Source organism: Macaca nemestrina, chromosome 10, assembly GCF_043159975.1.
Source record: "Macaca nemestrina isolate mMacNem1 chromosome 10, mMacNem.hap1, whole genome shotgun sequence".
In the NCBI taxonomy this organism is placed as follows: Eukaryota; Metazoa; Chordata; class Mammalia; order Primates; family Cercopithecidae; genus Macaca; species Macaca nemestrina.
Window position 1 is genome coordinate 132,273,985 of NC_092134.1, and position 11,823 is coordinate 132,285,807.

Consider the following 11,823-nt stretch of genomic DNA (forward strand, 5'->3'; position numbering starts at 1 on the left):
CATAATGTTGTCATCCTCACTCCTACGGATACACAGAGCTCTCGGAGCCTAGCTCTTCTTAAAGTTCTTTGCTTTCCTGTCCTTAATTCAGAGCTTTGTGAAGCTGATCTCCAAGTGAGAAAATCAAGTTCTACTTCCTTTCTCTTCCTTCTTTTTGTCAAGACCAAAGACTTCACTTAAATCCAGCCAGCTACGTTATGACCCAGAAGCTTTTTGGCTTTGAAATGACAGCTAGAGTGAAGTGGGGGCTATAGAGGAAGAGAGCTGTGTTCAGGTCACCACCTTCCCAGATCTTATCCCATCCTCGGTTCTGTTATGCATTTTTATTATTTTTATAAATTGAAAACCAGTAATACTTTTGCCATCTGTAAAGTCTAATTGTATTCATGCTGAACTTCCTTATACTTGGTTTATGTTATTGCAAGTAAGATAGACTTGGAAAAAATATTGACAACTTATGAAATCATCAATTCCTAAGAGACTGGATAGGGAGAAGATTCCTAATTAAGGAAATCTAGACTTAGAAGTCCTAATTTTACACTAGAATAGCACCTTTGTTTTCACTATTAATTTAGAAGAGAGGCTTAGCTTTGGAGGCCAACTTTAATTTTATTTCAAAAGTTCATGATTTTGTTAATTTCCTGTCTTGTTTCTCTTGCCAGGTGGTGTGGGGATGATGTGCTCATTGAGTGAACAAGGGAAGCAGCTAGCTATCCAGGTGTCTAATATCCTGGGGATGGATGTATGTGGCATTGACCTGTTGATGAAAGATGACGGCTCCTTCTGCGTCTGTGAGGCCAATGCAAATGTAGGTTTCATCGCCTTTGATAAGGCTTGTAATCTAGATGTAGCTGGTATCATAGCAGACTATGCCGCCTCCCTTCTACCCTCTGGCCGGCTCACCCGGCGTATGTCCCTGCTCTCCGTGGTGTCCACTGCCAGTGAGACTAGTGAGCCGGAGCTGGGTCCCCCAGCCAGCACTGCTGTTGACAACATGAGTGCAAGTTCCAGCTCTGTTGACAGCGACCCTGAAAGCACGGAGCGAGAGCTGCTCACCAAGCTCCCAGGGGGCCTGTTCAACATGAACCAGCTGCTAGCCAATGAAATCAAACTACTGGTGGACTGACTCCACTGGTAATTAACCAACAAAACCCTTGTAAAACTTTCTTTCTTTTTTCTTTTCTATTTTTGAAACCAACTTGCAATGCTGTTCATGGAGGATGCTCAGGAAGATGAGAGAAAATTAGTAGGATTAGTTGGAGAGAGTGGGAGATAGATGAGACCTCTGCTCGTAAGATGTTACTTTCATTTACAAATCCTACAAATAGAGAGGCAGAATAGGTGGGGTATAGAAAAATGTCAGGCTCTCATAGTTCCCCTTTAAATTGCTAAAAAATTTGTATACTCATAGGCCATGAGGAACAAATACTTTTTTTTTTCATGGTCCCTTGCTTTTGTTTTTGTACAAAAAAAAAAAATAATAACAGTTTTGCTACAAATATCCGAGTAGCATAACTTCACATTGTGTTGGAAGATTTGTCATTGAGGAAAACATCTGCTTAAATTACAGGAATTTTTGTATTATACAGCTCTGAAAATTCTGCCATTTCCTTATTAACTAACAGCTTTAGTTTGTAGTTTATGAAATCTCGAGGGGCTCTTTTACTGGGATTTCTTATTTTTGTTTTTTGTTGTTTTCCCCTTAATTTGGTGGGAGGGTCAAAGTGACTATAACCCAATAAAGACTTCTTAATGACAAAATTGGCATGTTTGCATGATGAAATGGAAATGAACAGTATTGCAATGTCCGGTATACAAAGTAACATTTATTCGATGTAGATAAAATTACACTACTTTAAAATATGTGCATTGACTTGTATTTGTTAGTGTTTTAGTCTTTTTTGAAAGATGTGCTCTGTTAATGTTGCTTTTTTTTTTTTAAATACATGCTAGTCTAACATTTCCTGCTCTATGCCTGCATCTTTAACAATGGCCAAAGTGAAGAAAATGCTACCTTTTTTGTTAACAAGACACTGACTTGAAACGTGTACATTTAAAGCCTTTTATTTTTTCCCTTTTTCTTTTGGTGGTTGGGCATTTAAATAAGGACAAGGAAAAATATTTTTGGGGGCAAATCAAGAGCCTATGAGTTCTAAGTATACAGCTGAAGTGATTTCGAATGCCAGCGTTATATATTTGCATTTTTCACATTTTACAAGGGAGTATATATGTATGTGTGTGCACGCATGCATGTGTATGTGTTTTGCTTTTTGTTTACATCAGCTAATCAAAAAGGATAATTTAGAAAATGGAGCATGATGGGAAAGAGAGTTTATGACTTTAAAAAACAGATGAGTTGTTTTCATAAGTAGATTCCACTGGGGTAGAGGTATTCACCTTAAAACATAGGGTGAATAGATGCTTTTTTAGGCCTTTTCGTGTATATGTACGTTGTTTGTTTTTTTCCTTTTGTTTCTAGCCTGTTCAGTGTACAGTTTATTCAAGGCTACATGCTTTTCCTTAATGCTTCTGGCTATGCATTTTCTCTTTTTACATATAGGATTGGGATTGGGGGTGGGTTGGATGTTTTTGTTTGGGGACTTATTTAGTAGTATTGAGTCTCTTATAGCCCTACTCTTAAGCCTTCAATACTGTCCACTCTTTATATTCCTTTACTTTCAGAATTTATAAAAGCCCCCAAACTGCATATAATATGAGCCTTTAAAACATGGGTAAAACTAATCCCATTGATGGGTTTGGATGGTATGTTAAGAAATGGAGATGCTGCAGAGCCCAACGTAATTTTTTAAACAGCAAGTTTTCCATCTCCCTACAAATCCTCTGAAGCTTTTACCCAAGCCTTTCTTGCCTCTCCAGTGCTATTTTCCTTCAGATGGACCTTAAACATAATTTCTTGGACACTACTAGAGAGACTTCGAGGCAATAATAAAATATCAGTATTAACCAGCTATAACAGAGGTTTGATCATGCTTACTTGTACAGTTTTTCCCCCATTTTAAAAAGGAATGTAATAAAATTTGTTTTTTCCGTAGAATTAAATAATATTAAAATTGAGTGAAAGGTTGATTGTTGATGAATAGAATAGTACCTCTCATCTGTGCAGTGTCTCATTTCACCTCAGAGAAAAGGATACATAAGAGGAGTTTGTAATTTATCTTAGGATATTCTAATTGCATTTAAAAGAACTTATCTTGCACAGGGTAATTGGGGGACTCACATACATATATTAGTACCTCTGACTCATTAACAGAAAGAAATACTTGATACTTCTTTCGCTGAATGACCATACTGTGGAGGATGCATACTATTTGGTATAGAGAAATAAATGAGGAAGAAAGAACTGCTTAATTAAATTATCATTCATATGTTCATGTAGAGACCATCTGGTTGCCATGTGTATTATGACAATACACTTTGAATAGTTACATATCACAAGTATATAGATGAATACATTTAAAACAACCTCTTTATTCAATGAGAAGGTCATGTTTGTGTTGGTGGGGTAAGGCATCAGGAAAAATGTAGTTAGTCTTTTTTTAACTTACATCAAATTAACCAACTATATTATAGGAAATATGTGAAATTAGTTCATTAGCTTTATTCACTGTTATGCATTCACATGATATTAAAACATACACTCACATGTTAGAATGAAAAGAGCAGTAGTTATCTTAGATTTTAAAAACATGGATATCTTCTTGAATTCCTTCACGATTAAGGTAAAGAATAAGAGCAAATCATTCTGGAACTACCCTAAGGAAACAGCAGCAGATATTTAGGTGAAAGTTAAATTTATTTTCATAATTGTTTAATAACTTTTGTATAATCTTCATTGCTATTATGAGAGATAAAATGTGTATATCAAATATGTGTAATGATAAAATCTGAATTATTGTGAATTTTTTGTATATTGTTAAAATTGTAATTCTAAATTGTATTTCAAAAATAATTATTTCTGATATTGTTTTTATGTCACCCATGATGAAAACTGGACTTTATATATCTAAACATATAAGTATGAACTCTTCTATTTAAAATTTTTAATAGTTTTTTTCTTTTTTGGTGCCTATAATTGATTGGTCATTTCTGCTGGCTTTTCTCCAATGAACATTGAAATCTTTCTGTATATGTTATCAATAAGAAAACTACCCTGGAACAGTAGAAAAACCCAACAAGAGACTTGGCATTCATCAAGCACATTATCAGACTTTGAGAAGGTATTGAAGGCATTGACTTTGAAAATCATCTTTTTCTCAAGAAGAAAGCAATGGAGAAGCAAATTTGCTTCATTCAGTGAATCCCCAGTTTGGGGTTTGTGGGGCTTAGAGACATTGTGAATCAAATCTTGTGTTATACTTTTCTCCTGGCTCACTTTTTTTGAGAAGGTTTATGGGCTATTTGGCTGGTGAGACACGATCCCCTCCTAAGAAAATGTAGGTGCTCAGACAGGTAACCACTGCTGCTACTGTTTTTATTTGTTTGTTTGTTTAATTTTATTTAAGATTTGTTTTTGTTGTACTAGGATTTTAAAAAATGTAATATATTGCAGGATTTATAACCAGGTTCACTGACTGCTTGCTTGCTTTCTTTTTTTTTTTTTTTTTTCTTTTCTTAAAAAAAGAAAACAAAGTTTCATTTAAAATACATTTAGGCACCTTTGGAGCTTGGATTTTGGAATGTTTCAGTAGTGGACAGAAATCTGCTGTTGGAATCTTCTAGTCTTCCAGGTTTAATTTGAAATGTTTTTAGTTTTGTTTTGGATTTTTGTGTGGTATTTTATTTCCTTTATACCAATGCCATTTTGCCATGCTGTTTTGGGGTGGCTGCCTAACTCTAGTGAAAATTCTTTCTGTATTAACGAAAGTTTGGCCTTTGAAAATCCTTAATGTTTTGCATTTTTTACATTGTTTTTAAAGAAATATTCTAACTGCTTGCACTGTTACTGTTCTTTACCAGCCTTTTCAGGAGCCAAAAAAACAAATACAAACAAACAAAAAAATACCCAGAGAAAAAACTTTCCTTCTTCCCCCTTCCTGATGATGAGTGAGAAGTATTGAGAACTTTCGGGGTCAGTGCCCTTCTAAACTCCCCTTCCCCCAATAATGCAGCTGTGTAATGAATGGTAAATGCACCGGTTTGGATTCAGGCACAGCCCCAGTCTGCCTGCAGGTAATTTGACTCTTTCTCCTTTCTTTCCATCACTAGGCTAACTTTTCTTTTTTAAAAACTTCTTCCTTTATGTACTTCAAAAAAGTAACCATGGGTTTGTCATAATTCTCACTTAAAAATAATGCATAAACATATCTAGCAAGTAATATGATTAAAGAAGAGCTTTTGGGGATAAAGTTTGACTTGGTTATGATATACCCAAGACTTTCTTGGGAATTTTATCCATTTAGATGACTCCATTTCTTGCATATATGTCTATAATTAAGTATTTCAGAGTGTGACTTTTTTGGCTTTGTTTTTGTTTTGGGTTTGTTTGTTTCTTCCATTGTGCTACTCTGGCTTAAGCTTTTTCAGGGGTTGGTGTTCCGAATACACAGTGAGCTCACAGTATAAAGACATCAATTAGGAGTTGACAGGTATGGAAAACTAGAGTTTTGAAAGGTAAAATTAGGTTCTAGGTTATATATATGGTAAAAACTCAACATAGCATTCATTTTACCTTAGTGCTTCTCTTTCTGTGACATTATGAAAGTGAAAGGGAATAATAAGACAAAGATAATACAAAAAAATTTAGTTCTTTTAGGAGCAATGTGATTTCAGAACTAATCATTTTGGCATTTCTAAGATACTAGTTCTAACAAGGAGATGTGAGCAGTTTGAGATGATCAGAAAATCATGGTTTAAACCTTCAAAAATTACAGGTTTGGACAGATAGGAGGATGTTTCTGAAGTACAACATGGCTAAGCACGTTAACCAAGGACATAAAATGTCAGGGATAGGACTACACCTTGTCCATTTGAATAGCCTTTCTGTTAAGTAGTAAATTAAACTATCCTCTCCTCTGTCTTTACCCCAGTCTACCTACCCTTTCTTCCTTTCTCCTATACTTCCTAGAGTTTTAGCTCTGAACTTTTATTATTTTGGATATTATCATCTTTCTAATAGGTAGAATTTTAGTGAAAGTAATCAGGGCCTTTTCAAAATACACTTCTGAATAAATTTCATCCTGTGGCTTTAGACATACTATCCAAAGAGGCTATACATCCAGCAAGTCACTGGTTAGTGAATAGGAAGTCTTGGCTTGTAATGCTATTTCTTGTAGCTAAAGGAAGACATGTGATAAGTGATTAAGCTGTTCTGTGCTTCAGTTGACTCTTATAAGGACAGTCATTCCCTTTAAGCATCTTAAGACAAAAATATTTATCTGTTTAATTGGAATTTACTAACAGAGGGATCCCAGCTGTACTCATGCAAGAATGTGACATATACCAAAAAAAACAAAAAAAAAAAAGCTCATTCAGGAGAGCCTTGTTCTCTTGCTGATAAGAATGGCTAACATTAGTAACATTAGAGCATACAGACTATGTGATTGTATTAGGCATGGAGAGTTAAACAACCTCCGGTCAGCTGCCTGTTTGAATACCACTGACTTGCTAAGAATGATTTCGCTTTTAGATTTTACCATATTCAAACTTACTAGGTGAGCCTTATATAGCATATATACCTGGGTGCTATTGTGGGGTTTGGGAACATGAGGGGTGGGGTGAACTGTTGTTGTTTTAGGTTTCAGTCAGACAGACATCCCTGTGCCTCAGTTCCCAGAAGCACAGCAGGCCTCTAGGAGCATCCGTGGGAACGGCGCAGTCCTGACATCACCAACTCTCCTGCTCAGGCTCATCCCATATACAGAGGTCAAAGGGTGGGGTTTGAGATTGGGGGAAGGAATGAGAAAGTAGAAGCAATGTCACTTCAGTGCCACTGTTGACTAGTCTTTGGTGCTTATGTCAGTGTTTGTTTTATTTCCTGATTTTTTAAAGTTGGCAAAACTGCATATTTTTATCTCGATGAAGGCAGTGGGAGGGTGGAACAGAAACAAGCCATTACTGCTATTTCTAGTTCATTACTAGAGACTGTCCCTTAATAGCTAATGTAGAATAAATTTGAAACATAGACCTAGATGACAAAAAGAATGGGAATAGAAATGAATCTCAGGATTTGAACAAACAGAAGATGTTTATGCTGTGTTAATCCCCAGTTCTACAACTGCTATTACATTTGTCATTCTGTCTTCCCTTTTCCCCTAATTCTTTTATGTACGTATACAGTTTGAGGAAATGTGCATTTATGGTCAGTCCTTTTTAAAAGACTTAATGACTTTATTACTCTTTTGCAAAAAAATATACCCACTGCTTATATGGGCATACAAATGCTACCCTATTTTAAATGTAGGTGGCGTATGTGTTCGTGTTTTAATGTATTCAGAGCCATTGGGCAATAAGCAGTCCAGAACATTGAAAACTCAAGCAGGTAAAGCACCTAACACCCTTAGTTTCTAGAATTACTTTGAAAAACTTTTATATTGCTGCATCTTCCACAGTTCTTTGGGTAGTCTCTGAACTTAAAATTTGTAGGAGTTGTAGACTACCTACTTAAAATTTTAAGTTATGGTATTTGTTCATAGATTGTAGGGGTAGGTGAAGAAGGAAACAGATAAGAAAATGGCTTCTTGAGGTGGCAGCTGCTGAGTGGCTAAATCTTTCCACTTTCTACTTTTTTTGTAAATTTTCCCAGCTTAGCATGAACATTGATCGTACAGTGTTTTATTTTCTGTGATTGGGATTTTCGTTTTTTATTTTTGAAGCGAAGGTCTTAGAGAAACATTAAAAAGTTGGTGTATATGCAAAATATGAAATGTTAAACAAAGGGATTTTTTTCTATTTAATCTGAATGGTAAGCAAGAACTTTTTCTATATACCCTTCTGCTGCAGCAGAGAACTAAACTGGTAGGTGGCAGCAGAGGAAGGAATTCTTCAGATTGATGGCTACTGACTTAAAGCCTGCATAGGAGAAGAGAGAGAGCATGACATACCAAGTGAAGCAAGGGGGACAAAAATGGAAACAGGACTAAGATTCCTGCATTTTGACTCTAAATGGTAAGTTATCTTTAACTAAGAATGTGTTTTTAGTCTGATAGCCATGTTATATAAATTACATGATTTGGTACTGTGGCATGTAATCATAAATGCCTGTAGGTCCTTGCCTTACATTGAATTTGACCTCACTGGTATACTGTCATTCTTTACTTTGAATAATAACTAATAGTATGTAAAATTAGGATTTTCTTCTCAGTATGTTGGTATATGTGACCTTTATGGAAAAATTATGCTGACAGTAAATCTGAATTTTTTTTAATTTGCAAGATAAATAAAATATGCATTGTTAATCATTTTATACAAATAAAAGGTTCTGGCCACGCACCATGGCTCACGCCTGTAATCCTAACACTTTGGGAGACTGAGGTGAGTGGATCATCTGAGGTCAGGAGTTCAAAACTAGCCTGGCCAACATGGAGAAACCCCATATCTACTAAAAATACAAAAATTAGCTGGGCGTGGTGGCAGGCACCTGTAATTCCAGCTACTCGGGAGGCTGAGGTAGAAGAATAGCTTGAAACCCAGGAAGCAGAAGTTGCAGTGAGCGGAGATCACATCACTGCACTCCAGCCTGGGTGACAAGAACAAAACTCCATCTCAAAAGAAATAATAAATAAAAGATTCTTCCCTTTTTAGTGGGAGCTTTGGGAAATAACAAAAGGGTATAATTGGAAAAAAATTACTGGGGGTGGAGTGATCTCTTCCAACTGGCTGTCTCTAGGTCAAGACCCATTTCTTTGTCACTGTGCCATGTTCCACCCTGCCATCAGTTCCACCCTGCCTGTTCGCCTTTCTCTCTTGCTTATCTGGCTTTTCCCCTGTTCCTCTCTCTCTCCCTGTCTTTGTGCCTCTCCCTTACCGAGTCTGTTTGTAAGCTGCTTTCTCTCACATTCAGTCCTGAATTTTAATTATCCAATGTTGCCATTTTCCATCTCTGCCTGCCTGTTTTTTCCTAAGAGAGTGTATATGTCTGTCTTTCTCTTCCTCCCTCACTACCCACTTTTCATTTGCATTCTTCATTAGAATTTGACTAGACTGAATAGAAATTAAGTGATACTTTGAAGTTCTCTAGAATTAAAGAATGTAAATTTCAATTAAATTTATAATAAGATGCAGACCTGTTTATTCACCCAACTACTTATTTATTTTAACTATAGTATCTGTTGTTTCTGGCAAGATCAGTTGGACAGAAATGAAAGGCATATGGTTCTTATCTTATTTCAGCTTTTTTTTTTTTTTTTCCTTGAGACGGGGTCTCACCCTTTTTTTTTATTTATTTTTTTTTTTTTTGAGACAGAGTCTCGCTCTGTTGCCCAGGCTGGAGTGCAGTGGCCGGATCTCAGCTCACTGCAAGCTCTGCCTCCTGGGTTTATGCCATTCTCCTGCCTCAGCCTCCCGAGTAGCTGGGACTACAGGCGCCCGCCACCTCGCCCGGCTAGTTTTTTGTATTTTTTTAGTAGAGACGGGGTTTCACCATGTTAGCCAGGATGGTCTTGATCTCCTGACCTCGTGATCTGCCCGTCTCGGCCTCCCAAAGTACTGGGATTATAGGCTTGAGCCACTGCCCCCAGCCTGAGACGGGGTCTTACTCTTTCTCCACTGTACTCGAGCCTAGGTGACAGAACAGTAATTTTGATTACTATATAAAAATGTTAATGCTCTAGAACTGAAAGAAAGTGATAAACTTGAGTTTTAATCTGAATCAAAAATTGTTTTTTTTCTGTAATTTATTGTAAAGTTAACCTGGAACACGAGAGAGCATTTAACTTGAATTTTGTTTGTCTAGGCATATCGGCGCAATAATTTTGTTTTATTTTGTGTATGCTACAAGGAATTTTCATTAGATTTTTTCTCTTGGTACAATTTTTCTGACTAAAATGAAGCATAATTGTATTACAGGATTGCTAAGGAGTAATAGTATGGATCATCTTTGTGATTTTTTATATGTATAGTATATAATTATAAAAATATATAATTATAAAATATATATTATGTAATTATAAAAAATGTATTTTTTGTTTTTGTTTTTTTTTTTTTTGAGACAGTCTTGCTCTGTCGCCCAGGCTGGAGTGCAGTGGCGCGATCTTGGCTAACTGCAACCTCCGCCTCCTGGGTTCAAGCGATTCTCCTGCATAAGCCTCCTGAATAGCTGGGATTACAGGCGCACGCCATCACGCCTGGTTAGTTTTTGTATTTTTACTACAGACGGGGTTTCATCATGTTGGTCAGGCTGGTCTTGAACTTCTGACCTCGCGATCCGCCTGCCTCAGCCTCCCAAAGTGCTGGGATTACAGGCATGAGGCACTGCGCCTGGCACAATTATATTTTTAAAGTTACGAATATTCAGTGTCTGAAATTAGGTTGTTTTGTTTTTTTGTTTTTTGTAAAATAAGTTATTTGTATAGTGCAGTTTAAATTAATTCCTGGGAGGGTGAGCACCATGGCTCTTGTCTGTAATCCCAGCATTTTGAGAGGCCAATATGGGAGGATCACTTGAGGCCAGCCTAGGTAACAAAGCAAGACCCTGTCTCTAGAAAAAACAAAAAAGAAAACTTTGGGAAAATATATTAACTAAATAAGCTGTCTAAAATCACAAAACTTACAGATTAAAAAAGGAAAAACGTTTTGGCTGTTTTGATGTTAGCATCTTAATTAAGCAGAAAATATTATGGACCTATAAATTGAACTTATGACTATTCACTCACTAGAGAGAACAATTTCCAGGGAGTTAGAATAGTTTTTCCTGAAAGAGAGTCAAATTTGGGAAATAAGATTGTTCTTGTAAAACAGTAATAGGTTTAGCTTTTATTTTTTAATGATAAGAACATTAAATGTCTTCTAAGTCAGAATCAGAGTGTACCTTTTTTAGTTGAGCTCACCAAGACAAAGAATGGTAATAACACAAAGCTGGTTGTGATTTTTGGTAGTCTAATCAATTTAGAATGTTTTATTGTCATGTTAGTTGATTTTCTGTCTTTATTTTCTTTTTATTTTTTCTTATCCTGGTTATAGAGACTTTTAATATCTATTATTTAAATAAGTTGTGTTTTTCCCCCTTAGGTTCTTTTGAAGTAACCAGTGGGGTTACTTTTTTGCTTACCCTCATCAACAGAATGGATGAAGATAGATTTGACTATGTGTTTTTTCAAGTGGAGAATGTGAACGTACAGAACAAGAAAGCAATAACTAACCTGTTTGATGCCGTCTGTTTTCTAAATAAAGACACCATGCACTGGAAATAAAATAGCGTGCAGTATGACTTGTTCTTTATATCAGTTCACTTTGGTTCAGATATCTAGACTTGATTTCTAGCTCCACATGTCATTCCCTTTTTTCTACTCTTCGCCTTTTGCTCTTGAGTCCTTTGGTTCTTAACAGGCTGATTTCTATGATACCTTCTAACATGATTACTCCTTTTGGCACATAGGTGAGCACTATTCAGTGGATTTTCCCCTGTCCTTTTTATCACACTTTTATCTGTCCATGCTGAATAGTTGTTACTGTAAGTTTTTAATCTCTGAAGAAATGCAAACTTTTTAAAAATTTCACCCTGAACATCATAGAGTGTACGTACACCTATGTGGTACAGCCTACTATATACACCTAGGCTATATGGTATAGCCTCTTACTTGTAAGCTACAAGCCTGTACACCATGTGAATACTGTAGACAATTGCAACGCAATGGCAGCTATTTTTTT

The 11,823-nt window shown here is 36.2% G+C and overlaps 1 protein-coding gene across 11 annotated transcripts in view; it reads left to right on the forward strand.

Moving 5' to 3' along the window:
* LOC105499881 (ribosomal modification protein rimK like family member B) overlaps window positions 1-11,383 on the forward strand; it is an 89,179-nt gene extending 77,796 nt beyond the window's left edge. For 6 of the 11 annotated variants that reach the window (XM_071072220.1, XM_071072216.1, XM_071072217.1 and 3 more), the window contains one exon: window positions 663-4,582. In XM_071072220.1, the coding sequence (XP_070928321.1) occupies window positions 663-1,126 (464 nt within the window). In that variant the 3' untranslated portion in view covers window positions 1,127-4,582. Of the gene's footprint in view, window positions 1-662; window positions 4,583-4,977; window positions 8,125-11,184 lie in introns of those variants that run through there. The other 5 variants (XR_011609365.1, XR_011609366.1, XR_011609363.1 and 2 more) reach the window with 3 other exon arrangements.
* The last annotated feature ends 440 nt before the right edge of the window (window positions 11,384-11,823 follow it).